Source organism: Chlorocebus sabaeus, chromosome 1, assembly GCF_047675955.1.
Source record: "Chlorocebus sabaeus isolate Y175 chromosome 1, mChlSab1.0.hap1, whole genome shotgun sequence".
Taxonomy (NCBI): domain Eukaryota; kingdom Metazoa; phylum Chordata; class Mammalia; order Primates; family Cercopithecidae; genus Chlorocebus; species Chlorocebus sabaeus.
In genome coordinates this window covers 19,985,150-20,012,087 of record NC_132904.1, presented here as the reverse complement: position 1 = coordinate 20,012,087, position 26,938 = coordinate 19,985,150, and the positions used below count along the sequence as shown (strand labels likewise).

The window sequence follows — 26,938 nt, the reverse complement described above, 5'->3', positions numbered from 1 at the left end:
AGAAGTGAGGTGACTCACCTAAGGTCACACAGCAATGAAAGGCTGAGCCAGGATATGAACCTAGGTCTGTCTGATTCCAGAGTCTGAGCTCTTTATCACAGCATGGGACTGGCTTGCTGGGACTGCAGTGGGAGATAAGGTCAGCCATCCATGCTGGGCAGGAGTTTGTACAACTAACTTACAGATTCCAAGTTCCTTCCCCTGAGATGATGAGCAGTGTAAAGAAAGTACAGCATGTGGGCCACTGTGGCTCAGGCAGGTCCTCCTCTCTGTGCCTTTATGTGACCACTTGAAGAATGGGGAGGCCTAGCACAAGGACCGGCCATGTTACAGCATTTTCAGACCTTCCCATCCATTGTCTGGGTCAGATGTCCATGGAGCGGGCCCTTGTGCTCTGGGGTCTAGACATACACACCTGACTCTTGATGGGCCCTGCACCAGGTTCCTCCGGGAACACCGGGAGCACAGTGGCTCTGTCAGGCCATGGAGACCGTGGTCCGCAGATCTCTGCCCATCCTGAGCTGTGTGGGACGGGTCTGTGGTGAGAGACGTGCAGACTTTGAGAGGAAGCCTTGAGAAACTTGTTTGGCAACTTGACATTGCCACATCATTTTTAATTTTATTTCACAAAAGCATCTGTTGGCATCAGATTGGAAAACTTAAAAAATAAAGAATTCACTTCACCTCGAATTTCTTGAGCAGCTCTTGCCTGGGTCTTGGGATTGAAAGTAGGAAGCACCCGGCTTGCTCATGGATATGGGGCAGAGGAGAGCAAGTCATTTCGCCCTGGCAGGTCGAGAGGGAGGATCTGATTAGGCTTCCCAGAGGAGGTGACGATGAGCTGGACCATGAGGGAGGAGCGGAGGTTTGCCAGGTGGAGGGAGAGGGAAGGGCATTTTAGGCACTGGGAATAGTATGTGCAAAGGCAGGCAACAGAAGGACCCGACGGCTCGGGAATGGCAAGCGGTCATGGGTGTTTAGAGAAGCAGTGGAGATGGCTGGGGAGAGGCAGGTGAGGGCCAGGCTGGGAGGGCCTTGAATGCCATGTGGAGGAATTGAGACTTTGCCCTAGAAGCACTGGGGAGCTGTTGGTGGTTTGTAAGCAGGGGAGAGAAGTAGTTAGCTTTGTGCTATGGAAACTCTGTCGAGGTGGCAGTGGACTTGAGGTGGCCATGACTGAGTAGGTGGCTTAGAGCGGTGGTCTCCAACCTTTGGGGCACAAGGGACCATTTTGTGGATGACAATTTTTCCATGGACGGGGTCGGGAAGGATGGTTTTGGGATGAAACTGTTCCACCTCAGATCATCAACTGTTCCACCTTGGATCATTAGGCGTTCGTGCGATTCTCATAAGGAGTGCACTCTAGAGCCCTCACATGTGCAGTGCACAGTAGGGTTCACATCCTGTGATAATCTAGGCGGTACTGCCCGCTAGCCAGCCTGCCACTCGCTTCCTGCTGTGCGGCCAGGTTCCTAACTGGTCATGGACCAGTAACCGTCCGTGGTCCAGGTGTTGGGCACCTCTGCCTTAGAGGACCAAAGAGGCCATCCAGGTGTGTGCTTCCTTTCCGCCACCAACCTCCCAGAAGGCTGCTCCTCGGTGGAGCAGGTTGCTGATGCACAGGCCTCTCTTTGTCCCGTGAGTCAGTCCTGGCTGACAGACAGGCAGCCCTCAGGTATGAGCAGCGTGGCCTTTCCAGGCTGGCCTGGTTGGTGGGGTCACACCTGGGGTCACGGGCTGGCCATGGCAGAACTCTCTTGTCCTCACACCTGTCCTACTATAGCTGCAGGAACGTGGACTGGTGGGCTGTCAAATGGGTGCTGGGTGCAGTCTGGGGTACAGTCCAGAGCCGTGTTCAGGGAGAGCTAGCAGGCACAGGGAGGCCTGAAGTTTGAGCTGAGGTTGGGTCATTGCCTAGGCCCTGGGCACCTGGTCTCTGACGGCATGGGGTCTGTGTAGGAGGTGAGCAGTGGACAACAGGCTGAAGTGGTTTCCTGCATGTATCTTCTGATGGGCCAGTGCTAAGGAACAAACATCTGGTTGAGGCAGCGAGGAAAAGTTGAAGTCCCAACCCAGCCCAGCTCAAAGGAGCATTCAGTGCAGTGTCAGGGAGTTGCTGGTCTTCAACTCTGTCACAGCCTCCTGTCCCTAGAATAACTGACCTGCCCTGTCCCGGGGCTGCTGGAAACAGACCAAGGTGTGCCTGGGCCTGCATGTGGCCACAAGCCCATGGAGAGAGAGCAGGGGCCTGCCTGGGAGGGAGCTGTTGGAAGCGCCTCTCCTGCCTGCCCTACCTCCACCCTCCTCTGGGGCCCCAGTTCAGGGTGGCCCAGCCCCTGCCTCCCTCCCTGCAGCTCCCAAACAGGCTGGGCCCCAACAGCAGGCTGGGCTGTCTGGCTGCTGTTCAACAGGGAGTCCAGCTGCCTGGGGTCCTGAAGAACGGGGCTGGGCAGGCATTCCTCTCTGTCCAGGCTCTGGCTTCAGGGCCAGGAAGGCAGGAGTTGTTGAGGTGCCACAGTCTTGACAGTGGCCTTGGTCATGTGTGGAGGCTCAGAATGAGAGTCCTTACCCTATCTGCTCTGTCCGACTCGATTGGTCCCACGCTGCTTTCACTACTTGCCATAGAGTGAGGGCCTCCCTGACAGGAGCTGGGGAGCAAGCCCTGGGACAGCTGAGCCTAACTCAGGCTTGTCTTTCTGCTCCACCCTTCCCCAAAGCCGATCCTTTCACTATGCAGGCCTGCTGAGACCTCCTTGCTTCTTAGTGCCCCCGCTTCTCTAAGGACAGACACCCTGAGCCTGCTCTGCATGGCTCCTGCCACTTCTTAGTAAGACCTCTCGATCAAATCCTCCAAGATTGTCCGTGTCCAGGTCCACGGGCACAGTCTGGCCCCTTTGCTCATCACAGCCTGTCTCGGCTTCTCCCGGAGACTGCGCTCTGCCCTCCCTCTCCTTGAGCCCCCTTCCTAGTTCTGTGGCCTACCCTGTCCCAGTTCCCTGGGCTACGGTGAGGCAAGGACCTGCTGGCCCAGCTCCCAGGGGTCTGCTCCCCAGGTTTCAGTTAGAAACCAGACTCCTCCCTGGCACCTGCCAGTGGCTCCCCTGCCCTCCCTGAGCACCCTGGCCTCAGGCCCAGGACAGTGGCCAAGAAAGTCTCCTCTGCCCTTTCAGACTCACTCTCGTTTCTTCCTGGACCCTTCCCTCCTGGAGAACCCCTCTGCCTGCTGCCTCCTGGGCCCAGCAGTGGCCTCCTTCCTGGCTGTCCTGGGCTTCTGGCCTGGCAGCAGTCTGGCTGCTTCTGGAGCTCCATTGTTGCCACCCCCTTTTCTCGGAGCCCAGTGTCTGAGGCGTGTTGTGGGAGTCCCTATGGTTCACAGAGAGGCTAAGTGGGCCCAGTCTCATTTCATCTGTGCAGCAAGCTTGGGAGTAGCTACTGTTTGCCCAGTTTGCAGATGAAGGAGTTGAGGCCCCACAGGGTTCAGCGACTTTGTCAAGGTCTTGTGGGATATCAGGGACTTAGATCCACATGTCCTGACTCTCCTCGTGACGACATAGCTGTCTAGGAGGTAATGGCCTCATTGGCCTCTGCTTGCTATATTGTCAGGGTCTGGCCGGGGCTCACAGGCTCAGTCTGCGTTTGGGGTCAGGGCTTATTGTCCTGCCTGGGCCATTGCCTGGGCTTAGTACTGGTCACCACCAGTGGCAGTCAGCCCTGTGAGCATTTATAACCGCTTTCTCCTCCTCCTTCCTTCCTGAACTGTTGCCCCCAGTGTCAGGTCCTTTTAAGGACACAGCCTTTATCCCTGAAGCATCCCTGAAGCTGGTCACAATTGGCCAGGGCTGGGGGCTGCTGAAACTGAATGGGCCGGGAGTCACTGGGGGAAGAAGGCCGGGGAAGGTGGACTCTGAAGAGCTGGCCTGTGCACCTCTGACTGCCCGGCCCATTTCTTCTTGAGTCACACTGAAGATCCACAACTCCAGCCTCTCCCTTCTGCAGGGTCTGATGCTCCGTGCTTCCTTATAGCAACTCTTGATGCGAGTAGAGAGAGTAAGGGCTTTTGCTCTGACTTCGCTGCTGGGGCGCCCAAGGTTCAGAATGGTGGTTCACCCCTTTTAACACCTTGTGGTGTTAAAATTGCCTCTAATTCCCTCCACCCCGGCAGAGCTGCTGGCCTGTCTCCAGGGACTGGTAGCCCACTGGTTCCCAAGGCAGCTCATTGGATCTTTTCATTTTTGTTTTACTACATTTCAATTATGTAAGGAATATACAAATACATTTTACTTGGAAAAAAAATCAAACATTAACAAATAAGCTAAAGTCTTTCTTGATGATCACAACATTCCAGATTTCTCTTTAGGGTTGACCATCATGCTCATGACTCTGGTATATATCCTTCTAGATCTTTTTCTATATGTTAACACACATAATTTATAGGAATACGTACCACGGCAGTGTGTGTGGGTGTGTGTGTATGTGTTTAAACAAATGGTTTCTTGTAGTACAGATTATTCTGCAAATTGCTTTTCTCACTTAACATTGTATCTAGGAAATCTAGTTGCACGGTAGGTTTTAGAAAGGATCGTCATTTAACCATCCCCCCACCACTGACGTTTGGGTAAATTCTGATCTTATTCTAGTGCCTCCTTGCACATATCTAGGGCAGCTACTGCTGGGTCTGGGGAACCTTTTGCATTTTTTAAAGTTTATTGTACAATGTTTAAAATCTGGATGTTGAGACTGCATAGAACCAAATGTTTCCCTGTGAGTCCTTCACTATCGCTGGTTCTCCTTTTTAGAGCCAGAGAGAATCAGCTCTCCTGGCCCCTGCCAGCCCTCAGAGAGTTGAAAACAGTGGCTGCTGCCCCTGGAGCCTTCTCTCCTTCACATTCAGGGTTTTCTGCCCTCATTCAAAGGCATGGCTTTGGGTGACCCCTCTCTTGGTCAGCTGTTGTAGGAAGTGAGCTCTGGAGTCGTAATGCCTCAGTTCAAGTCCTGGATCACCCCTTACCAACTGGGCACTCTGGGAATGCCACATAGCCTCTCTGTGCCTTAGTTCTATCCTCTGTCCAATAGAGATAACAGCAGCACTTACATCCTGGCACTGCCGAGGACCGAGTGAGCTAACGCATGCGAAGTGTTTACCGTGTGGTGGGCAGACACACAGTAAATGCCCAGTAATGTTACTCTTCTGGGGTGTCTTCTGCAAATGAGCCCTGGATCCCACCTCCGTGGGCAGGGGGCCTGTGCTCCCAGAGGGCAGCCTGCATGGCTCCGGCCTTGGTGATGGCTTTGTCCCACTGTCCCCTGACATCCCGGTGGAGGCTGCTGCCTGGGAATGCAGCGGGCGATCGGATTTCATCCCGGCTTGGCCCTGAAGGGTCTGGACCAGAGCCTATGGGGAGGGAAGAAGGTCACCCTGACCCCTTGCTCAGCACAGGTGGCCAGGAGCCTGGTACCGTAACCCCATCCTTCAGGCAGGTTTACCGACTGTCAATGAGGTTCGTTGTGGCTGCGGATTTGATCTCCCTTGGCCTGCAGGGTGGGCAGGAGAAGAAAGCAGCCTGGGGCCAGCCTTTCCCCTGAGAGTCCCGGGAGGGCTCTGGGCTACACTGGCTGGTCCAGGCCAGGGTTTGTCTCGCAGCCCTGGGGGCAAATCGGTGCAGCTGATGATTTATTTAGTGCTGGAAAGCATGGTCTGTTTTCTTTTCCTTACACCCCCCTTTCAGGCTCCAAACCACACGTATGCTGCTGCCTAAGTAGCTCCTTGCAGCCACCCTGTGAAAAACAGGCAACCTGGCCAAGGTCATTTCACAGATGCAGAAACCGAGGCTCCAGGAGGTTATGTGACTCTCCCAAAGCCACATAGGTCGCCACCGGCAGGGCTGGGAATGGTAGCCAGGCCATCTGGTTCCCTGTCCGGTTCTTTTTCATGAGGCAACCTAATGTGACAGTCTTGGCAAAAGGTTCCCGGCCACACAGCTTGGCCTCCTGCCCTCTGGGCAGTCGCATGTATATTCAGTGAGCACAGATGTTTGGGATTATTTCCTAAGAGGCAAGAAGCACCATGGCTTGCCCCAGGCCCTGCCCTTCCCCAGCACCAGCCCTGGACCCTCTGGGTACCTAGAGGGGGCTGGCAGCAGAGGGTGGCTGCTTCAGCTAAGGCCTGTCTACCCGTCTGGGGTGAGGACTTGCTCTCTACACCTGTCCTGTGGTGTGGGCAGGGGTTGCAGCAGCCCTGGGGGCTCCAGTGCTTCTCCCAGGGAGGCAGGTGAGCAGCCGTCATTGGACCCGTTTTTAGGCTGGGTCACACCAAAGAAACTGACCTGGCCTAGTTTTAAGAGTCAGAGGGACACAGGCTTTGGGTTCTGGCTCAGCAATAACTGCTCATATTTACTGAGCACTTATGTGGCAGTCACTATCTGTGACATTTCACTTAATCCTCAGGGTAGCATCATGAGGTAGATACAGCTGAGGAAACTGAGGCACAAGGAAGCTAAGTGACTTCCGAAGATCATATTGGAGGAAGCTGAGATTTGAATCATGGCAGTATAGCTTCAGAGGATATGTGGGAGCCACTATGCTATAAAGCCTCTGATGGCCAGGGGGTCACTAAGGTGGCAATGCGCCTTTCTCACTCCTGGCACCATGCCTGACACATGGCAGGTGCTTGGTAAATGTGTCGAATAAATGATCTCTGAATGAATGGAAAGCTTTGGGCAAGCAACTCAGGCTCTCTGCATGTCGGTTTTCTCACCTTTCCTTCGGCGCTGATGGGGAGGTCAGTGTAGTGATATTTGGAAGTGCTGAGCTCAGGGCTTGGGCCCTGGCATTGCAGTCACTCTGGGGAGACGGTGCCTGAACTGGGATGCTCTGAACTGTGTCCCAAGGAGTGGGTGGTACTGCTCCCAGCTGTCCACAGTGGAGCTCAGCTGCATGCCCCCAGGGAACAGAGGCAAATTCCCTCTCCATGGGTAGCTGTGTGTGTCACCTGTGGCTGGTCTTGGTCTTCCTCTGGGCAAAACCAGGGGAGCCAGAGGGTCTGAAGACAGGCTCTGGGTCAGCATGCGTGCTGAGCCTTCAAGTTCCTATGGATCACTCCCAGCCTACTGGGTGATTCAAACGCACACATTTTTCATTTTGATTTCATTTCTTTTCGATAATGAGCCCATCTTTAACAAAGGTCTTGGCCAAGGTCCCGCAGGTGTGGAGCAGGATTCCAGTGTGCCTCACCTACTGCCTTCTGAGGAGCCCTCCTCTGCTGCTCATGTGTGTCCCAAAAGTGGGAGCAGGTGCTTGAGGATCGGGGGGTACCCGGTGGTCCCAGGAAGTAACTCTCACCTCAGCTGCCCTGATCGTAGGGAATTCCCCCACCTCCACTCAGATCTACACTCTTCGTAAATAGCTCTGACAGCAGGATCTCTGCAGGAGGACTCGGTTCTAGCCTAGGCTCAACCACATGTTTGCTGTGTGGCTTTGAGTAAGCCCCTTTCCCTCTCTGGGACTTGGTGCACCACCCTGTAAAGCGAGACCATGGAGCTTGCCGATACCTGTTATTCTGTCCCTCCCATAAGGAGGGGCTGCAGACCAATACTTCCTCGGCCCCTATTTAAGAGATTAGGATATTGAAGACTTTGTCCATTGGGACAACTGGGCTTGGAGTTGCGGGTCAGGTTCTGGTACTGGATGGTCCTGAGATTGTGAAAAGCACATGACAGGGTATGTTGGGGCTTGCCAGGATCCACGCCCCTCACCCCATGGAGAACCTGAGATTTGGCAGCCAGCAGCCAGCATGCCAGGAAGGCACAGCTCACAGAGTTCATGAGATCCAGATTTGAATCCTGGCTTTGCCATTTACCCTTGGCTACCCACTTAACCCCTCTGAGCCTCACTCAGTTTCTGCAACTGAAAGATGGGGGATCTGAAACTTTCCTCCTGAAACTGAGGTGAGGATAGAACGGGTGGATGTGTGTGACTCCCCAGCACCCCGCGGGTCCTCAGTGGAGTATATCCAGCATCCTTTAAGTCTGGTGAGTGGGCCAGGGTAAGGTCAGGGAAAGCGCCAGAAGCCTTGCCAACAGCCTGGGAAGCTGAGTCCAGAAATAGAAGACCCCAGAGACAGAGGCTCCAGATGGCCAGGCTGCGCTCTGCCAGCCCCTGGGAGGCCAGCCTGAGCTGGCAGTGTGGGCCTCCCCTCCCTCCTGGGGCTGTTGGCTGCATAAATTACTCGGCAGCCTTTGGGCTAATTTTACCTTCTTGGTTTTCATGAATCATTTCCCATCTGGGGGCGTGCGAGAGAAATGGAAACGGCTCTGCCAGCTGGCTGCCAGGGCGCCAGCCACCATGAGGGCTGTGGTGAGCCCCTCTTGCAGGCTCTTGGGAGGGCCCTCCTCAGGACAGCCACCAGGGCTGGCTCCTTCCAGCCATGTCCCTGTGCCTTTGGGTTGTCATGATTTGGGGTAAATGAGCCACAGCGGATCCTGAGGCTGGAACTTGGGCTAAATCTAAAGGGATTTTCAATGAATGGTTTCATCGTGATGGTCCTTTGGGTCTGTTTTGACCTCGATGGTGGGAACGGCTTGGCAGAGAGACCCCTGAGACCTGCTTGGATGCTTCTTGGGGGCCCAGCTTCTGGAGTTTGCATGACCCTGAATTTTCATAGTCACAGAATGCCAGAACCAGCAGATCCTAAAGGAAAATTCCAATGGCCTCATTGTGCAGATGGGTAAACTGAGGCTCAGAGAGGGAAAGGGATTTATCCAAGGTCTGTGCCTCAGTGGACGAGCTTGGAGTAACAGTTATTTATCGGCTGCTTATAACTTCACTCACAACAACCCGATTTCACTCTCATCTCCATTTTATATGGCGGAGGGCGGGGGTAACTGAAGGCACAGAAGGTGAAATAACTTCCCCAGGTCGCATAGTAAGTCGTAGAGCTGGGATTCTCACCCAGGGAGTCTTGTTTCAGGGCCCATGTTCCCAGCTTCTTCACCAAGCTGCCTCTTGCCAGTGGACTGCAGGGCTGCCCTTGTTCCTGCCCTCCTTGCCTCTCCCATGCCCCTTGGGAGTGGGTTTACAGGGCTGCTGATGGGGTACTCCTGGAAATCTCCAACTGACGCCCTCCCATTTTCTTCATCCATTCATCAAATATATATTGAGCCCTGTCGGTGCCAGGAACCGTTCTGGGTGCTGGGGATTTGGGAGCAGCCAGAATGGGAGGGGCTGGGAAGCTGGTGAATCCCCAGCCCAGCACCCTCATCTCCTCTGAGGCTGGGTTCTCAGGAGGTGGCATCTACACAGCACTGTGGTCTCTGCCACACAGGCCGCACACTCAGATGCCCAGCCCAGGCGGGGGGCACATGTGAATGATAGGCTGACTGGAGACCTGGAGAGTGAGTGCCTTGCCCTTGCCCATCTGAGCAGGGCCACCACCCAGCTCCAGCGAATCGTTGCCACGTGGGACTGCCCGTGTGGTGTTGCCAGCCCTTCGGATTTTCCAGAAAAGCTGAACATCCACGTTTTTACATGGAATCTTCTGTTTCTTCGAAGTTGGCAAAAATAAAAATGGAAAAAAAGAACAGTCACCAGTTTGCAGCCTGTGCTTCCTTTCTGCCGTTGCCTCTCTGCAGGCCTGCCTAGGAGGGAGCAAGCTTTTCTTCTAGTTAATGGGCCCTTCACTCCCTGCCGTGGAAGACCCCCTCCCATTGCAGCCTGTCTCCCTGCCATGCTGCACGGCCACCTGGGAGTAGAGAAAAGGGTGTGGGCTTTGCATTGCCCAGATTCCAGACAGCTGCTGTGCAGCCTTGTTCAAGCCACTTAACCTCTCTGAGCCTCCATTCCTATCTGAAAAACAAAGTAAAACTGTGCTTACTAGGTTGTGAACAGGACTAAATACGAACTGACTGAAACTCAAGTCAAACAAGAGTAGTCAAAAAATGGAATTTATGGGCTCAGCAGAAGCTCTGGAAGAATCTTGAGAGTTTCAGGTACAGTTGGATCCAGGGACTCACACTGTCATGAGGATTTGTTCTGTCCATCCTGCTCCGCTTTCTTAGTTATGGCTCCATTCACGGGCAGGCTGTTGTATGAGGTGGCACAGTGGCTGGCTGTGCCCCTGCACACAGCAGATTCGCACTTTCTATCCTTTCAGCAATCCCTGCAATGAAAGAGCCCTTCTCTTTCCAGTAGAGTCCCCCAAAGCCCCAGAATTGTAGCTCACAAATTGGCTAGACCCTGTATCCTCGCACCAATCACTGTGGCTGGCCTGCAGATATGAGCACCGGTTGGTCAGTCCTCAGTGGCACTCTTACCCATGCAGTGGAGCATTGGTGATGGGGGCTTCCCAGGGACACCAGGGGGCCTAGATGCCAGCAGGCAAATGCATAAACATTCTAACTGGGCTGCAAGCCCCATGAGGGTGGCGACTTTGTTCACCCATGGTTCCTAGCACCTAGGACAGTGCCTGGCACTTGGTAGGATGTGAATGCAGAAGAGTGAGTGAACAGATATGCTTTACAGCATAGGTAAAACACCTGACACAGAGCTGGGCATCAGCCACATCCACGCCCCTTCCACCTCCTTCCTGGAGGACTTCTGCCTTCTGAGCTGCACTTACCTTCCTGGTCGAGTGTCGCGGCTCCACAGTGCCTTCTCTGTGTTTAGCTTGCCGGGTTAGCCAGAGAAGCCCAAGTCTGTCCGTTTGTTTTGGCAAGCTTGACATACAGTGATTATAATCACTAGTGATCACATCACTTTGAATTCACAGGTATTATTCTCTGAAATCATCTCATTCTTTGTTTACTTCCTTATTGTTCAGCCCAACTCATTCATATTCTTTGTTACTCTTGTGAGACTGAGCTGCACTCAGCTTCAATTTCATCAAATGTAGGAAGGGGATATCATTCACCCTGCAGGGTTATAGAGAGGATTAAGTGAGATTACACAAAAATGAAATTCACTTGCACAAAGCCTGGCACAAAGTAGGTGCTCAAGAAAGGTCAGATTCCCTTTAAATTCTTTTAAGTCAAGGTCTTATTGGAGCTTACATGTATGAACCTTTCCATGAATACATGAGAAGGTTCTTAATTCTCAGTAATGACCACTAATGACACACACGTACACACGCACACACTATCACAATCACAAAGAACCCTAGGTCTCATAGTATAGGTGCCAAAAGTGGCCAAGAGTCAATGGATCAGCAAGACAGTTTATTACAGCACAGCAAACATCAGGATCATCAGTAGTGATTACCCTACTCTCAAGTCACATAAGGTGGCCCAGATGGTAACTATTCACACAGTGGGCTGTGTTGCACCAGAACTCAGGGCTGAGGGCTCAGCAGCTTTTGCAGCAAGCCATAAACAAGTAAGTTTCTCTTCTCCAGGGAGTGAGCAGTTGCACAGTATTCACACCAACATGTCCTTGGCCAACTTAATTACCTATATCACTAGCAGCAGAAATGGCTCAGAGTCAGAGGATAGTGAGGCCTTCCAGGTGGATATACTCAGCAAGGATGTTTAGGGATGCTTAGGACCCAAGGAGGACTGCCTCTCTCATTTCACACACCGCCCCCACACACACGTGCCATACTTGTCCAATAGAATGGTGAGCTGGCTGCCTGACAGTGAGTTCCCTGTTGCTGGAGGTACTCATGCATGCTTCAGGATGATGTATACTGTGGTTTCAAGCATCTTGTGATTTGCACCAGTGCATCTCCGACTTCAATGTGTGTACAGATCACCTGGGCAAATCGCCTTAGGCCAACTGATTTAGGAGGACTGCGGTGCAGAACTCAGGATTCTGCATTTCAAACAAGTTTCAGGAGATGCCGAGGGTGCCAGTCCACAGACCATACCTTGAGAAGCAAGGATTTAGATGACTGTTGAGGTGTCTTTAATTCTGAGATTCTGGGCAAGATTGGGCAAATACACAGCCAGTGAGAATGGCTGGGCAGGATGGAACAGCGAGGGAGGGAGGAGAAGGGGATGGGGGAGAAGTAAAGGTTGATGGGGTAGGGGCTGGGGGCCGTGGTCAGGTTCCCTGGACTCCTTATGCCCCTGCAGCCCCTCTGTCTACAAGCCTTCCCCTCCAGGTCTTATGGTCCAGACCGGGGGACCCCTTTCCTTGCCACCAAAACACTGAAAAAGAACCTCATGGTGTTTCCTCAGGTTCTACGTCCCCAGATAGAGACCGCCAACTCCACAAATTGGGAGGAGTGTAGGTATGAGGGCCTTGCACAATGTCCAGGAGAAGGGTAGGGGCTGCCTGCACCGAGTGGCTGGTGGTGGGTTCCTGTCTCCTTCTGCCTCCTCCGGTGGCCTTGAGGTTTCTTCCCCTCTGGGTTTCACTTTCCTTGTCTAGAAAGGCGGGGCTTGGGTCAGGGCATCTCCAGGCATCCTTTCAGTTCTACCCAGGTTGGAATCCCAGCCCTGCCCACTAAGAGCCACAGGTGTGGCGTGCGGGGAGATCACTTACACCCTCTGGCTTTCTCACTACATCATGGGGGTAAGGAGCTGGCTAGATGAGGACACAGTGGGTCTCCAGCACCTGGCAAGTGGTCAATGCAGGACAGCTCTGATTCTCCTTAGAGGAATCTACACATCCAGGTCTCTTTCAGTCATGATCTTCCTAGCTGCCACTTTGCCATCTGAAAGTGTGGCTTCAGCCCAGAGACTGCGCTCCTAGCAGCCTGACCCTGGTCCTCTACAGGCCACACCCCCTTCCCCTCAATTCTTATTTGGCTGTGGCTGGTGCTTGGAGTTCTGGAGCCAGTTGGCCTCAGGGAACTGTTAGGACTTCAGGACCATCTTCCACAGGAACAGCAGTGGTTGGGAGGAGCCCCCTGTACCTGCCTCACCCCAAATCACTGACATCCTTGGGGTGGGGGTGGGGGAGGGGCAACCTGGGACTTGTATTTTAATTCTAGTAATACTGATAAGTATTTGTTACTTTTTATTGTGCAAAAAAGTAGAAAAGTATAATAAACTTCCACATACCTATCACCCAACCTCGACAATTAATAACCCCTAGACATCACTAATATATTTTTAAAATCAGAAATGCATGCATCTGGTATAAAATTCAGTAAGAAGTAAGTACCTCTCCTCCTCTAGCCCTCAGTCTAGGAGCAACTGCCACAGCCTAGAGTTGTTCTGAGAATATATGATCACATCTAAATGTGTATGTCCTTTAACACTTTATGCAACTGGGGCTTGTTTGTTTTATATAACACACATATAGTTTACTGGCTCTGTACCAGATCCTGTTCCAAGTGTATTACGAATGTTAACTCATTTATTTCTCGTAACAACCTTACCAAGAAGGTGCTGTTAACCCATTTATGCCTGAGGTTGCAAGTTTTTGAAGTTTTGCAGTCAGACCTTGGCGATGACCTTGAGCAGTAGGATGTAAATAACTCCCATGTGCTTAGCTTTCCAATAATGGAACACTAGTCACAAATGGGTTTTGATATCCCCAGGCCCAGAGAAGTTAAGGAACTCCCCAGGGTCACACAGATGGTGAATAATGCAGCTGGAAGTTGAATCCAGGCAGCCCAGCACCAGAGTCCATGTTCTTAACCACCATTTTCTGCTGTCTCTCCGATGACATGTTCTCTTCCTAACTTTGGTTTTGTTTCACCACCAAATGAGTAATTCATTCGACAAATGTTTATCGTGTGTCTACCTTGTACCAGGCACTGTTCTAGTTGCAGGAGATACAGCAGTGAACAAAACAGAGAAATTTCTCTGCCTTCCTGGAGTTGACATTCTAGTTGGGGAGGCAGACAGAAGTGCTACCTAAGTTTGATGGTGACACGCACTCTGGAGAAAAATAAAGCAAGGGGCCAGGCGTGGTGGCTCATGCCTGTAATCCCAGCAATTTGGGAGACTGAGGCAGGCAAATCACCTGAGGTCAGGAGTTGGAGACCAACCTGGCCAACATGGCGAAACCCTGTCTCTACCAAAAATACAAAAATTAGCTAGGCATAGTGGCGGGCACCTCTAATCCCAGCTACTAGGAAGGCTGAGGATCACTTGAACCTGGGAGGCAGAGGTTGCAGTGAGCCGAGATCATGCCACTGCACTCCAGCCTGGTGACAGAGTAAGACTGTCTAAAAAAAAAAAAAAAAAAATTCAGCAAGGAAGGAGTGGTAGCAAGCGTCAGGGGGTTGCAGTTTTATGTAGGGAAGCCAGAGAAAGTAACATTGAGTGAATGCTTAGAGGGAGTCGGGGAGCAAGCCACATGGGTATAAGGGGGAAGAGCATCCCACGAAGAGGGAACAGCCAGTGCTGAGGCTCCTGTTGGAGGCAGAGCAAGGTAGCCCCTGTGGCTGTGATGAGGGGTGGGGAGTGGGAAGGGAGGAAATCTCAGAGGGAGTGGAACAGATTGTGTCAGGGCAGCACACTGCTGAGGAACTTTGGTGTTTGCACTGCATGATGTGGGCACCGTGGGGGGTTTTGAGTGGAGGGCATGGGGTACTTGATCTGCCTTATGTTATAACAGGTACACCCTGACTGTGGGTGGGGAATGGACAGTAGGGGTAGAGTGGAAGGAGGGACATGAGTCAGGCTGTCTCTGAAGCCATTCCAGGAAGAGGGAGTAGTGGGAGAAGGTGGCAGCCATGGAGGAGGAGGTTAGGTTTGTTCCATGGCTTCCTTCTTTGAAACCGCTCACTCTGTTGTGTGGCTGTGCTGTGTGGTGTTATTTAACCAACTGCCCCATCCCCCTCCATGGGTACATTGGTTGTTTCCAGTCTTTTGCTATCCCAGACAGTGCTGCAAGGAATACTGTTGCACAGATATCTTGGATAAATTCCTAGAAGTTGTAGGATTGAAGGTTATGGGCTTTTTTTTTTTTTTTTTTTTTTGAGATGGAGTTTTGCTCTGTCACCCAGGCTCAAGTGCAATGGTGCAATCTAGGCTCACTGCAACCTCCACCTCCTGGTTTCAAGGAATTCTCGTGCCTCAGCCTCTTGAGTAGCTGGAATTACAGGCACCCACCACCACGTCCTGCTAATTGTTGTATTTTTAGTGGAGACAGGGTTTCACCATGTTGGCCAGGCTGGTCTTCAACTCCTTGAATTCAGGTGATTCACCCACCTTGGCCTCCCAAAGTGCTGGGATTACAGGCGTGAGCCACCGCACCCAGCTGGTTATGTGGATTTTTTAAAAGTTCCCCAGTGCCAAATTGCTCTCCCTGGTGCTACTAGTTTACACTTCCACCAGCAATGCTTTGGAGAGAATGCCCAGGATGTCACTTCAGTGCAGATCTTGGGCTTAAGGGAGAGGGGTGGCTGGTGGTGAGACGCTGTGGCCCCACCCTGTTTGCCCCTTTGTAGACTGAGGTGCCATCAAAGCAGATGCTTTACAGAGGCACAGGCAGAGTGCTGGGCCCAGCTGGAACGGGCCTGGGGATAGATGGGATCTGCCGCTTTGATGGGGCAGTGTCCCAGTGAGGATGGCTCATGGCTGCAGGTGACAGAAACCCTCTTGCAGACAGGCCCGGGCAATAAAGCAGTTTAAGAGGAAGTGCAGAGGTAGGGCGGATTTCAGGACCTATTGCTTCAGCACCTCAACCATGTCAGTTACAGTTTCTGTCTCTGAGATGGTTCCCAACACCAGCCCCTTGTCGGATTTTCCAACCCAACTGGGTGTCCAACAATTCAATTCAATTCAATTCTGCAACAAACTATCTAGAGCTGGTGCAGACCCCACAAGATAAGGGCTCAGTTACACAAGACTGCCCTCAATTCAGACACTGGTCATAAGTCCCAGGTGACTTGTACCTCTGACCAACATAAATCCAGGGCTCCTACAAACCCCTTCCTCAGGTGTGGTAATTCACTTGAACATCTCACAAAGCTCAGGAAAGTGCTTTACTTACTGCTACTGGTTAACGTAAAGGATTCAGCTCAGGAATGGCCAGATGGAAGCTGCACAGGGCAAGGTGTGGGGGAAGGGACCTGGAGCTTCCATGTTCTCTCTGGACCTCCACCCTCCCAGCACCTTGCTATGTTCACTAATCCAGAAGTTTTCTAAATCTCCTTCAAGAGTCTTCACAGAGCTTCATCTCCAGCCCCTCTTCTCCTCGCCAGAGGCCAGTGGGTGGGACTTCCAACCTTCCAATCATGTGTTCTCTCTGGTGACTCAGCCTCATCCTGAAGCTATCTAGGGGGTCCCACCCTCAGTCATCTCATTAGCATAAACTCAAGTATGATCTGGTGGGGTCCTTATGCAGCGCCAAAGACACTCCTATAACCCAGGAAATTCCAAGGGTTTTAGGAGCTCTGTTTCATTAGCCAGGAACCAGGGACAAAGACCAAATATAGTCAACCTTTCCTATCTATGGGCATCCATGGATTCAACCAGCCGTGGCACAACAGACTTTATCCTTGTCATTATTCCCTAAACAATACAGTACAGCAGTGATTTACATAACATTAACATTGTATGGGGCATTATACATAATCTAGAGATGATTTAAAGTATATGGGAGGATGTCCAAAGGTCATTTGCAAATACTATGCTGTTTTATCCAGGACTTGAGCATCCTTGGACTTTAGTATCAGAGAGGGTCCTGGAACCAATTCCCCTCAGATACCAGGGTGCCAATGAATGTGTGTTTCTTGTCCTACCGCCCTGTCCCCCTGCTCTGATGAACTCACTTCATGCTGAAGATGCTTCCTGCTGGGGTCCTCTGCAGGACGTGGCTCCCATTTGCAACAATGACTGCGTGCTTTCGCCTTCAAGTCATGAAATAAAAGCCCTTCCCTTCCCTTTGATTTGGACAAAATAAGTCAAATATCTGACCTTGGAGGGAAATGTCATGTGCTGATTCAAGGCTAGGTTCCTCCAGTCACTGGGGAGGGAGGTGGCATTGCTAGAATTGGCTTAGATGAACCTGAGCCCAGCCCTGGTGTTGGGCAAAGGCTCGGCATCTCTGAATCTCACTCAATAGGCCCTGTAAGGGAGGTGTGGCACCTGAACAAAGTCCAACTTCCAGTGGGGAGTAATGAGGTAACGGATGCTATAGAATCCACCAGCAGTATCCACTGTGAGAAGCAAACACATAAAACCCGGTACCACCCTTGACCACCTTCATGAATCTTTCCACTGCTTCTCCAAAGCTTACCAAGGGTGGAGTCAACAGGTCACCTTTAAAAAGTTCTGGCCGGGCACGGTAGCTCATGCCTGTAATCCCAGCACTTTAGGAGGCCGAGGCAGGTGGATCACCTGAGGTCAGGAGTTCAAGACCAGCCTGGCCAACATGATGAAACACTGTCTCTACTGAAAACACAAAAATTAGCTGGGCGTGGTGGCGCATGTCTGTAATCCCAGCTACTTGGGAGGCTGAGGCAAGAGAATAGCTTGAACCCGTGAGGTGGAGGTTGCAACAAGCTGAGATCAGGCCCCTGCACTCCAGCCTGGGCAACAAGAGAGAAACACCGCCTCAAAAAACAAAAACAAACAAAAAAAACCCCAGAAAAACAAAAAGTTCTGCAGGAGGGACCGCCTTGGGAGCATGTGTTCCACCGGCCCTGGCTAGCTATACCGGTGATGCTTAGTGGTGACTGCCCTGTGGGTAAAAGCTCGAAACCTCATTTTCCATGACCCCAGCAGGAGCCTCCACTGGCTGGACCCCAGTTCCTGTGGCTGCAAAATCAGGGACTGGACAGGTTAGAGGTCCCCATATGGGAGTTCCCTGCCCTTAGGGCCCCAGCAGATGGTTTTTCTTTATGTTTATTAACATACATACATTCAGAAAAGTGCACATATTATAAAAGCTGGCTGAGTTTATTTCCACAAAGTTATTACACCCATGGGACGAGCACCCAGATGAAGAAATAGAACATGACCGGCATCTTAGAACTCCCTTTCCTGCCTTTTCCCAGTTATTCCCAAGAATAACCACAAACTTCACCTCTAACACCATACTTGTGCCTGGTTGTTGTTGTTGTTTTTTTTTTTTTTTTTTTTGGTAACTTTATTTAAATTGAATCATACAGTATGAGTCTGTACTCTTTGGGGGTCTCCTTTCTTTCCTTGGCATTATCACTCATCCAGATTATAGCATGTAGTTGTAGTTTGTCTGTTCTTATTTCTGCATAGTATTCTTCTGTCCACTGAATTATTTTTTTAAACATGAAGCTTAGTGAATATTGTACAGTATCCTATGATCAGGTAGGACAAGTGAACAAACATGTCAAATTTCTTTGCTTTTGCTTGGGATGATGGCCGCTAACCAGTGTGTTAACCCTGCTTATCATGTACCCTGTATGTATACAAAGAACTAGAAAGATGAATTAATTATTACCTAATGCATGCAGTCTTTTTAGTAGACAAGATCTCCCAAAATGGGAATCATAAACAAAAATAAAAACAGGTATGCTTCAAGGTAGAAATATGGGAGTCCTTACTGATTGATTGATTCATTGATTCATTCATTTATTACATATGCATCAAGCACCACTCGTATGCCAGATACTCAGTCTCTAATCTGGATTCCTCCTTTCTCCTAACCGATTGGCAGGATCTCAGCATCTAATGACAAGTGGGTAAAGGTCACTGGAATTATCTTCTTTAGCAATTTCTAAACTAAATGATTATGAACAGGTCCTCTAAAGAATATTTAAGCGACTATTTTTCAGAAGCAAAAAGAAGAAAACAGAAATACACAACCCTCTTCCTGAACTAACCACTAGTGATACCTTAAAATATATCCTCCCAGACCCATATGTACAGATCTGCATCATTATGTATAGACTTTAAGTGGAATTATTTTGCACACCTGTGTAGGATGGAAAACTAAAATAAAAAAGTGTTTTAATGGAACTACTTTGTATCTATCTTTTCATAGCTTTCATTAACAAAATTCTTGTTTTTCAGAACAGTTTTAGGTTCACAGCAAAACTGAGCAGAAACTAGAGTTCCCCATACACCCTGCCCCCACACACATCTAGCTTCCCCGATTATTAACATCCCACACCAAAGTGAAATATTTGTTATAATTGATCAGCCACCACTGACACATCATTATCAACCAAAGTGCATAGTTTACATTAGGGTTCACTCACGGTGTTGTACCTTCTGTGGATCTTGACAAGGGTACAATGACATGTGCCTTCCATTGTAGTATATACAGAGTAATTTTACTGCCTAAAAATCCTCTATATTCCACCTATTTGTCCCTCTCTCCCTACAAGCCCCGCCAACCACTGATCTTTTTACAGCCTTCATGATTTTGCCTTTTCCAGGATGTCATATAGTTGGAATTATACAGTATGTAGCCTTTTCAGGTTGGCGTCTTTCACATAATAACTTGCATTTTCATTTAGCAATATGTTGAACATGTGTTTTCATGTCAATAAATATTCCTCTTCAGCATTGTTAATTGCTGTCTAATCATTGTATGCTAATATTTCATTGTATTTCATTGTGACATAGGATAGCAATTTCCCCCGTTTTGGAGGTTTAAATTATTTCCTATTTTTTGCTATTAAAAGTAATATTGCAGAGGATAGCTTTGTAGGTAAATCTTTGCACGCAATATAAATGCATCTTTAGGATACATTCCTGGTTGTGGGCTTGCTCGTACAAAGGGTTTACTCACTTTGAGGCTTTTGATACATGTGCCAAATTACCCTCCAGAAAGGTTACACCAATTTACACTCCAGCCAGTGGGATATGAAGTACTAATTTCCTCCACACTCTTGCCAAACTCTGAATAACATCAAGATTTTTCATCTTTACCAGTTTAATAGAGGAGAAATGATATTTGTTTTAATTCATATTTATTTGAGTATTAATATCTTCTTGGTTTTCCTTAAAGCATATTAGCCATTTATTGGTCTTTGCAGATTGCTTGTTTGTGTTTTTATCCATTTTTTTTTTCTATTGGGGTAAGCATCTTTAGAGCATATATTTATAAAAAGTGTTTATTACGGGTATTCACTGCTTGTAAAGGCCCTCTTCTAGTGTCAGAAAATTTTTGGCTGGGCATGGTAGCTCACACCCGTAATCCCAGCATGGATCCCAGAGCAGGTCACCTGAGGTCAGGAGTTCGAGACCAGTCTGGCCAACATGGTGAAACCCTGTCTCTACTAAAAGAATACAAAAAATTAGCCAGGTGTGGTGGCAGGCGCCTGTAATCCCAGCTACTCGGGAGGCTGAGACAGGAGAATGACTTGAACCCAGGAGGTGGAAGTTGCAGTGAGCCGAGATCATGCCATTGCACTCTAGCTTGATTGACAGAGCGAGACTCCATCTTAAAAAAAAAAAAAATTCACCACCATATGCACGTCTGATGTCTGTTATACTTTTAAATATTAATAAAATTAATGATAATAATATTTATAGAGTAATTATGATAGGTCAGGCATTATGCTGTGTAAAACAGCCCTATGAGATAGGTTCTGATATCAGTCCCACTGGACAGATGGGGAAACCTGGCAGGTGTGGTTAATGCATTTTCTCAAGGTTACGCAGTTTGTGAGTGACTGTGCTGGTGTCAATTGATTAACAAAATACATGGTGACATAAGCTTTCTATGAATTCAATAACACTTTTAAATACATTTGTCTTTTGTGTTCATCACAAAAGTATTCATTTGCAAATCTGTCTTATACATGTAAGTTCGAGGCATATTATTTATGTTCTCTATAGGCATGCTTGCTGAGAATATAAATTTGATAACTCCCTGTAATAATTCCAAGCCCTTGCCCACCTCACACATGGTTTACTGTTAAGGACTATGAGTTGGACCTTTTATTTTACAGGAAAGAGAAACTGAGGGCAAGGCAGGAACTTTATCCGGGTCACCTAAAAAATTGACGGCACAGCCAGAACAGAGACCCAGGGCTTGGGATTCCTAGCCCAAGTCAAGGTCAGCATGTGGCTTGGGCCAGCAACCTAACCTCATGTCCTTTTGATATCAATGGGGACAACATAGATGCTGTGGTAGGTACCAGAGTAAACCTTCTAGATTCTCATGGTGCCAGCCTCTAGGGAAACCAAGTGGGCACAGATCCCCAGTCCCCTGGCTACACTGGCTTCTGGGCATTCCAGGATCCTGGCACCCTGCCAAGGGTGAAAACAGAGCTGCAGGCTCCTGGGCTGCATTCTGCCCCCTCCTTCTGGGTTTGCAGCTCACTGCTGGGTTTGCAACAAGCCTAATCTCTGCATGTGCAGACTTAGAGGAGCCAGCTGAGAGGGAGCATTGCCAGAAGCTTGGAATCCTCCATGAGGCCTGCCGACCACCCTTCCCCCAAGCCTTTTGCTGGGCAGGTAGGACTAGAGCAATCTTCAGGAAGGGCTACAGGGGCTTTACCTGGGCCAGGCCTTAGAGTGTCTGCTGAGGTGGACTCAATGAAGGATAGCAGCCCATGTTCTCCCTCTCTCTCTCCCCAGTGGGAGTTCATTTGGTCCTGCCACATCCCATCTTCTCCCTCCCTGTCCCTGTGGCCTTTATCACAAGCGCAGAAATCTGTCTATTTCAAAGTAGAGAGGTCTATGGACCACTTAAGAGTTGGAATGCACATCAGTCCTTTGAGGCTTGATCCTGGTTCTCCAGACAGCCAGTTCCGAGTAGACAGAAATTATTTGTGCATATAGTCAATAAATAGGTGTCAGATAATAAGAACTTGGTAACTCATTTTGTTTCCCTTTATGCTTTGGCTGCCAGGAGGCTCAGAGTTGAATGAAGAATTCAATCACTAACCCTTTTACAACAGATTCCTGGCATAACCAACACCCCTCTTTCTCCATGAGGCCTCTGACACTATCTCTGGTTGTTTCTTAACTGTACCATTTAGTATGTGTTTGTTTTATAAAACATTGCAAGTCTTTCGTGTGGTGAAGGTGGGATGTGAGAGATAGGACATAAAAGCAAATGTCCCATAGATGTCTCTACTTTGAGATACAAAGTAATGATTTGCCCACAGGGGGTGATTTGCTGGGAATGATTTAAGACAGGGAAATGTTTGGATGCCTCAGTCCTTCTCTTTCAATCTCCCTTACCCTCCCCATCTTCTCTTTTCTCCCTCCTCTCCTCTCTTCTCTCCCTCTCTTACCCTCCGTCCTTTATTCTCTTACTATTGCCTATTCTCCCTCCAAACTCTTCCCACATCCCTCTGTGCCCTCCTCATTTATTCCTAATGGAGACCACCTCCACCTGGCAAGTATCAGTATTTCCATTTTGCAAAAGAAGACACTAAGGCCCTAGAGAGTGTAAGTGACGTGCCATGGCCACACAGCTTATCCTCCTCAACTGATCGTCAGAATCACGCTCTGAGTCTCGTGAGTCTAATTCCATCCTACCCTACAGTGCACCTCTTCACCCTTCAGTGCCCACCCTGTCAGCATCTCTCACTACCCGCTCTGCCTGGCGGAGATCACTGGAAGAGAGCTCCATAGGGAATCAAACCCCCACGCTGTTTTTCCTGCTGAGGTCTCTTTCAGAATTGAGATTCCCAATGGGATGAGTGGGACATATCAGAGGGGCCAGTGAGATATGAAGGGGGACATTTGGTGAATATTTACTGAGGATATGCTGTGTGCTGGGCAAGGCAGAGAGTCAGCCAAGCAAGGTTTTCAGTGTGCAAAATTGAAAGAGGTCTTCACTCTCAGGTGCCAGTTCTGCAAGCGTGTGACCCTGAAAGTGAAAGCCTCCTAGTGCCTGGCTTGTCTTTCCCTAGTCTTGGCCCTGGTGCCAGGCACTGTTACAGGTGCTGGCAGTTCAGTGGTGGCCTGCACCCTGCCCTCGGGGAGCTTACAGTCTCTTAAGGGAAACAGATATTAATCAAGTAATCCTGCTAACAAAAGATGGTTACACATGTGACACTGCCATGAAGTGTGACATGGGGCTAGGAGAGGGTGTTTTTGGTGGCAGTTGGAGGGGGGCAGGAGTTCCCCAGGTGTTCTGCAGGCGAGGACGCAGCAAGTTCACAGGCCCCGTGGCAGGATGGAGAATGGCATACAGGTGGGGCTTGTGGAGGGCAGAGGGGCCAGAGCAAGGGAGCTCCATGAAAAGCAGTCCTCAGCAGTCCATTCCAATAAAGCCTCAGAGTTTCCAAATCACTGACTTAAAAAAAATAAATCGAAGCCAATGGAGAGAATTCAAAGCCACCCCTTAATGATGTCACTAGCACTCATCTTCCTGATCAGCATTCTTTAGTGGGATGTACAGAGACTGTGCGTGGCCCCTCCACACTTGTCTGTGTCCACGGAATACAGCTATGTCTGTGATAGAATCTATTATTAGCCACATTTTCTAGAGGAAGAAATGAGAACACAGAGAAGTTAGATAACCTGCTGTATTAGTCATCTCAGGCTGCCATGACAAAATACCGTAGACGGAGGCGCTTAAACAACAGCCATTTATTTCTCACAGTTTTAGAGCCTGAGAAGTCCAAGATCAGAATGCCAGCCTATTCGTTCCTGGTTGTGGCACTCTGCCTTGTGGATGGCTGCCTTCTGGGTGTGTCCTCATGGTAGAGAGGACCCTGGTGTCTCTTCCTCTCCTTATAAGGGCACCTAACCCTTATGACCTCAATTAATCTTGATCACTTCCGCACAGCGCTATCTGCAAATACAGATACCCTGGGGCTGAGGGCTTCAACATATGAAGGGGGGTGGGGACCATAACACCTGCCCGGGATGACACCGCCCGTCAGTGCGATTTGAACTCAGGCAGTGCCTGTCCAGTGCCCAGGCACCTAACCGCTGAGGCTGCACCCCAGGATGTATGGTAGGGGGTACTGCCCATCCCACTGAGAGCGCCTCAGGGCAGCAGGTGTTCAGGGATCCTTCACAAATCCACAGGGCCTTGCTCCCACCTGGCTGCTGAACTTGTGAACTGGGGCCTGAACCCACTTAAGGGTGATTCCAGCGATTGTTCGGTAAGAGGACTGGACAGGGATACTGCATGGCCAGGCCAACCTGAAACACTTGAATCTGGGGGTTCAGCCAGTTTCCAATTTCCTGAGCAGCCATCGGGCGTGGTCTGCATGACCTTGGGCAAGTCGCTTGACATCTTCCAGGTCCCAATTCCTGCGCCCTCAGAGGTCGCAAGGGGCCATCCCACAGGCTGTGAGGGCAGCCGAGTACCCAGCGGGGGAGCCCCTGGCATAACGCAGCCAGAAGGCAAGAGAGCGGCAGGCACCCCGGTCCTGCCCCGGACGGTGCAGGTGCGGCAGGCTGCGGCTGAGCGAGTGGGTGTCCGGTGTCTGCACCGGTGGCAGCGCAGGCCCCGTCGTCGCCGCCACGCCAAGGCCCCCTGGGCCGAGTGCATGCCGGGCCCCGTGGGAGGCCCTGGAATGGGTCCACCGCCCCGCCGGGAGCGGCCCCCAGCGGCGCCCCCTCCCGCCGACCCGCCCGGGCGCCCGCTTCCTCCCGCTCCCCGCGCGCCCCCCTCCCGGCAGCCAGCCAACTGCGTGCCCCCGGGGCCGGCAAGAAGCCACATGCCCCCGCAAGGAATGCCGGGCCCGGCGGGCGGGGGGCGGGCGCTGGGCAGGGCCGGGCCGGCCGGGCAGGGAGCTCCCCGCCGGGAAGGCTGGCGAGAGTGGGAGAGCCAGCCCGCGCCTGCCCCGGCCGCAGCGCACACCGGCCCGAGACGGGGTGGCCACGGGGCAGGGGGCGGCGCGGCCCGGCCCGGGCAGCCCTCCCCTTCCCCACCGCGCGCCCCTGGCCCCGCCAGCTCGGAGGAGGGGGCAGGCCGTCACATTTCCCCACACCCCTCCCAGTCGCCGCCGCCGGCTTTGGGGCCCCGGTGGGGAGCAGGGGGCTGATTAGCCGAAGAGCAGGGGTGTGGCCAGCGGGGCCCCGGGTAGTGAGTCACACACGCCGTTCGCCCAGTCCCGGGGCCCAGCGCGGTCCCAGCCCCAGCTGCGTGCCACCCTGGCCCCGAAGAGTGTCCCCGGGCTTGGCATGAGGACCCCGGGGTGCCGAGGGAGGGGCTGAAACCCGGCGCAGTGGTGGAGGGCGGTAAGCGGCGGGCTAGGGAGTGTCCCCTAGAGAGAGTGGGGTGGGGCTGGCGCCCTGGCTGGCCCTCGCCAGCGCCCCCAGGCCCTGCCTGTACCTGCTCTGAGCTGACAAAGGGGCCTGGCTGCGCTCCCGACAGTCCCAGGGTGAGGGGCTGCCCTGCCAGGCTCTGAGGGCCCATTCAGTCTGCCCACTACCCCTTGGCCCCGGTTGGGCTTGAGTTGTTCCTCCCTTCTCCCCTTTGCAGTTTTGCGCCCAGGCTCCTATGGGATCCTCCTGCCCTTTGCCCTTTGGTCTGGGGGTCCAGGCTGTGCTTCCCAGTGCGGCCTCCTGGCCTGGGCTGCCCTAGGCCCATGACCCCATGGGGCTGGTGGCTCCAGTCGTCCCCAGGACCAGCCCGGGATAGAAATGGCATTTCCTCTTGGCGGGGCTACAGCTGTTTTTGTTGTCTGTGTTCTCAAGCGCTTCCTCTGGGGATGGCAGGGAGGGTAACCAGACTCCGCAAGACCCCCACTTGCCCTCTCCGCCACTCACCCTTCTTCCCCTGTTTCTTTTATCCTCTTCCTGTGCTGGTCCCACCTCCTGCGTCCCAGGACAGAATGACCGAGAACATGAAGGAGTGCTTGGCCCAGACCAATGCAGCCGTGGGGGATATGGTGACGGTGGTGAAGACGGAGGTCTGCTCACCACTCCGAGACCAGGAGTATGGCCAGCCCTGGTGAGGCCCTTGTGTGGGAACTGGAGAGGGAGAAGTGGGAGTGGAAGGTGCCTGGGCTGGGTTGGTTGGGAACCCTGGGAAACGTTCTCACTCCTTGCCCACCTTCCCTCACCCTGCTGCCGGCAGCTCCTGGGTGCAGGCTCTAGAAAAATTCAAGCAGTGGCCTAGGGAGGTCTGTGCTCGCATCTCAATCCTCCAGTTTTTCCACCACTCCTGCACTGAACAGCAGACCAGCTGGGACTCCTCTGCCCACCCCACATCTTCTCGGTCTCCTGGCCAGGTCCCCAACTTTTGTCCTCACTGGGCTCTCACTCTCTGATGACTTCTTTACTTTCTTTTCGGGCCTCTGCCCTGGCCAGCTCTAGGAGACCGGACTCCTCGGCCATGGAAGTTGAGCCCAAGAAACTGAAGGGGAAGCGTGACCTCATCATGCCTAAAAGCTTCCAGCAAGTGGACTTCTGGTGTAAGTGGAGCTTGGGGCTCTGGGCTGCTCCTCCCTTCACCTCCATTGCCCCATTCCTGGCTAGAGAATTTGCAGCAATGCTACTATGATAGGTCCTCACCTGCCATATACCAGGCCCAGGTCCAGGCCTTGGTTAGTCATCATCGTTAGCCATCCAAGTGGCTATTGTTGGCCCCATTTTCCAGATAGCACACTGAATCTTGGTGAGGGTTAAGTATCCCGCCTGAGGTCCTCCAACCCAAAGGAATACGGTTGGACTTGGACTCCAAAGCCATGCTCTTTCTTCCAGTTTTTTAAAACTTGAGACAAAGGGAGCTGCTGGCCTCCTTGACATAGGCAGGCCTGTTCTTAGAGTCCCCAGGGAGAGTATGGGTTATTGCTACTGATGACCCTGGGGCCTGCAGCTATCTGTCCACGGGTGGGCCTCCTGTCAGCCCCTCTGCCTTCCCCATGGGGATCTTACCTTCCTGCAACAACTGAGGCCCTCCCTTCTCTTGCCATCCCTCCAGTCTGTGAGTCCTGCCAGGAGTACTTCGTGGATGAATGCCCAAACCATGGCCCCCCAGTGTTTGTGTCTGACACACCGGTGCCCGTGGGCATCCCAGACCGGGCAGCGCTCACCATCCCACAGGGCATGGAGGTGGTCAAGGACACTAGCGGAGAGAGTGATGTGCGATGTATCAACGAGGTCATCCCCAAGGGCCACATCTTTGGCCCCTACGAGGGGCAGATCTCCACCCAGGACAAATCAGCTGGCTTCTTCTCCTGGCTGGTGAGTGTGCC

General features: G+C 51.5%; 1 protein-coding gene across 9 annotated transcripts in view; it reads left to right on the top strand.

Moving 5' to 3' along the window:
• The window catches only part of PRDM11 (PR/SET domain 11), an 87,897-nt gene that overhangs the window by 9,377 nt on the left and 51,582 nt on the right, over positions 1–26,938 (top strand). For 4 of the 9 annotated variants that reach the window (XM_073017062.1, XM_037999475.2, XM_073017069.1 and 1 more), the window contains exons 1-4: positions 24,518–24,977; positions 25,568–25,692; positions 26,052–26,155; positions 26,665–26,927. In XM_073017062.1, the coding sequence (XP_072873163.1) occupies positions 25,574–25,692; positions 26,052–26,155; positions 26,665–26,927 (486 nt within the window). In that variant the 5' untranslated portion in view covers positions 24,518–24,977; positions 25,568–25,573. Of the gene's footprint in view, positions 1–24,517; positions 24,978–25,567; positions 25,693–26,051; positions 26,156–26,664; positions 26,928–26,938 lie in introns of those variants that run through there. The other 5 variants (XM_037999477.2, XM_037999482.2, XM_037999476.2 and 2 more) reach the window with 3 other exon arrangements.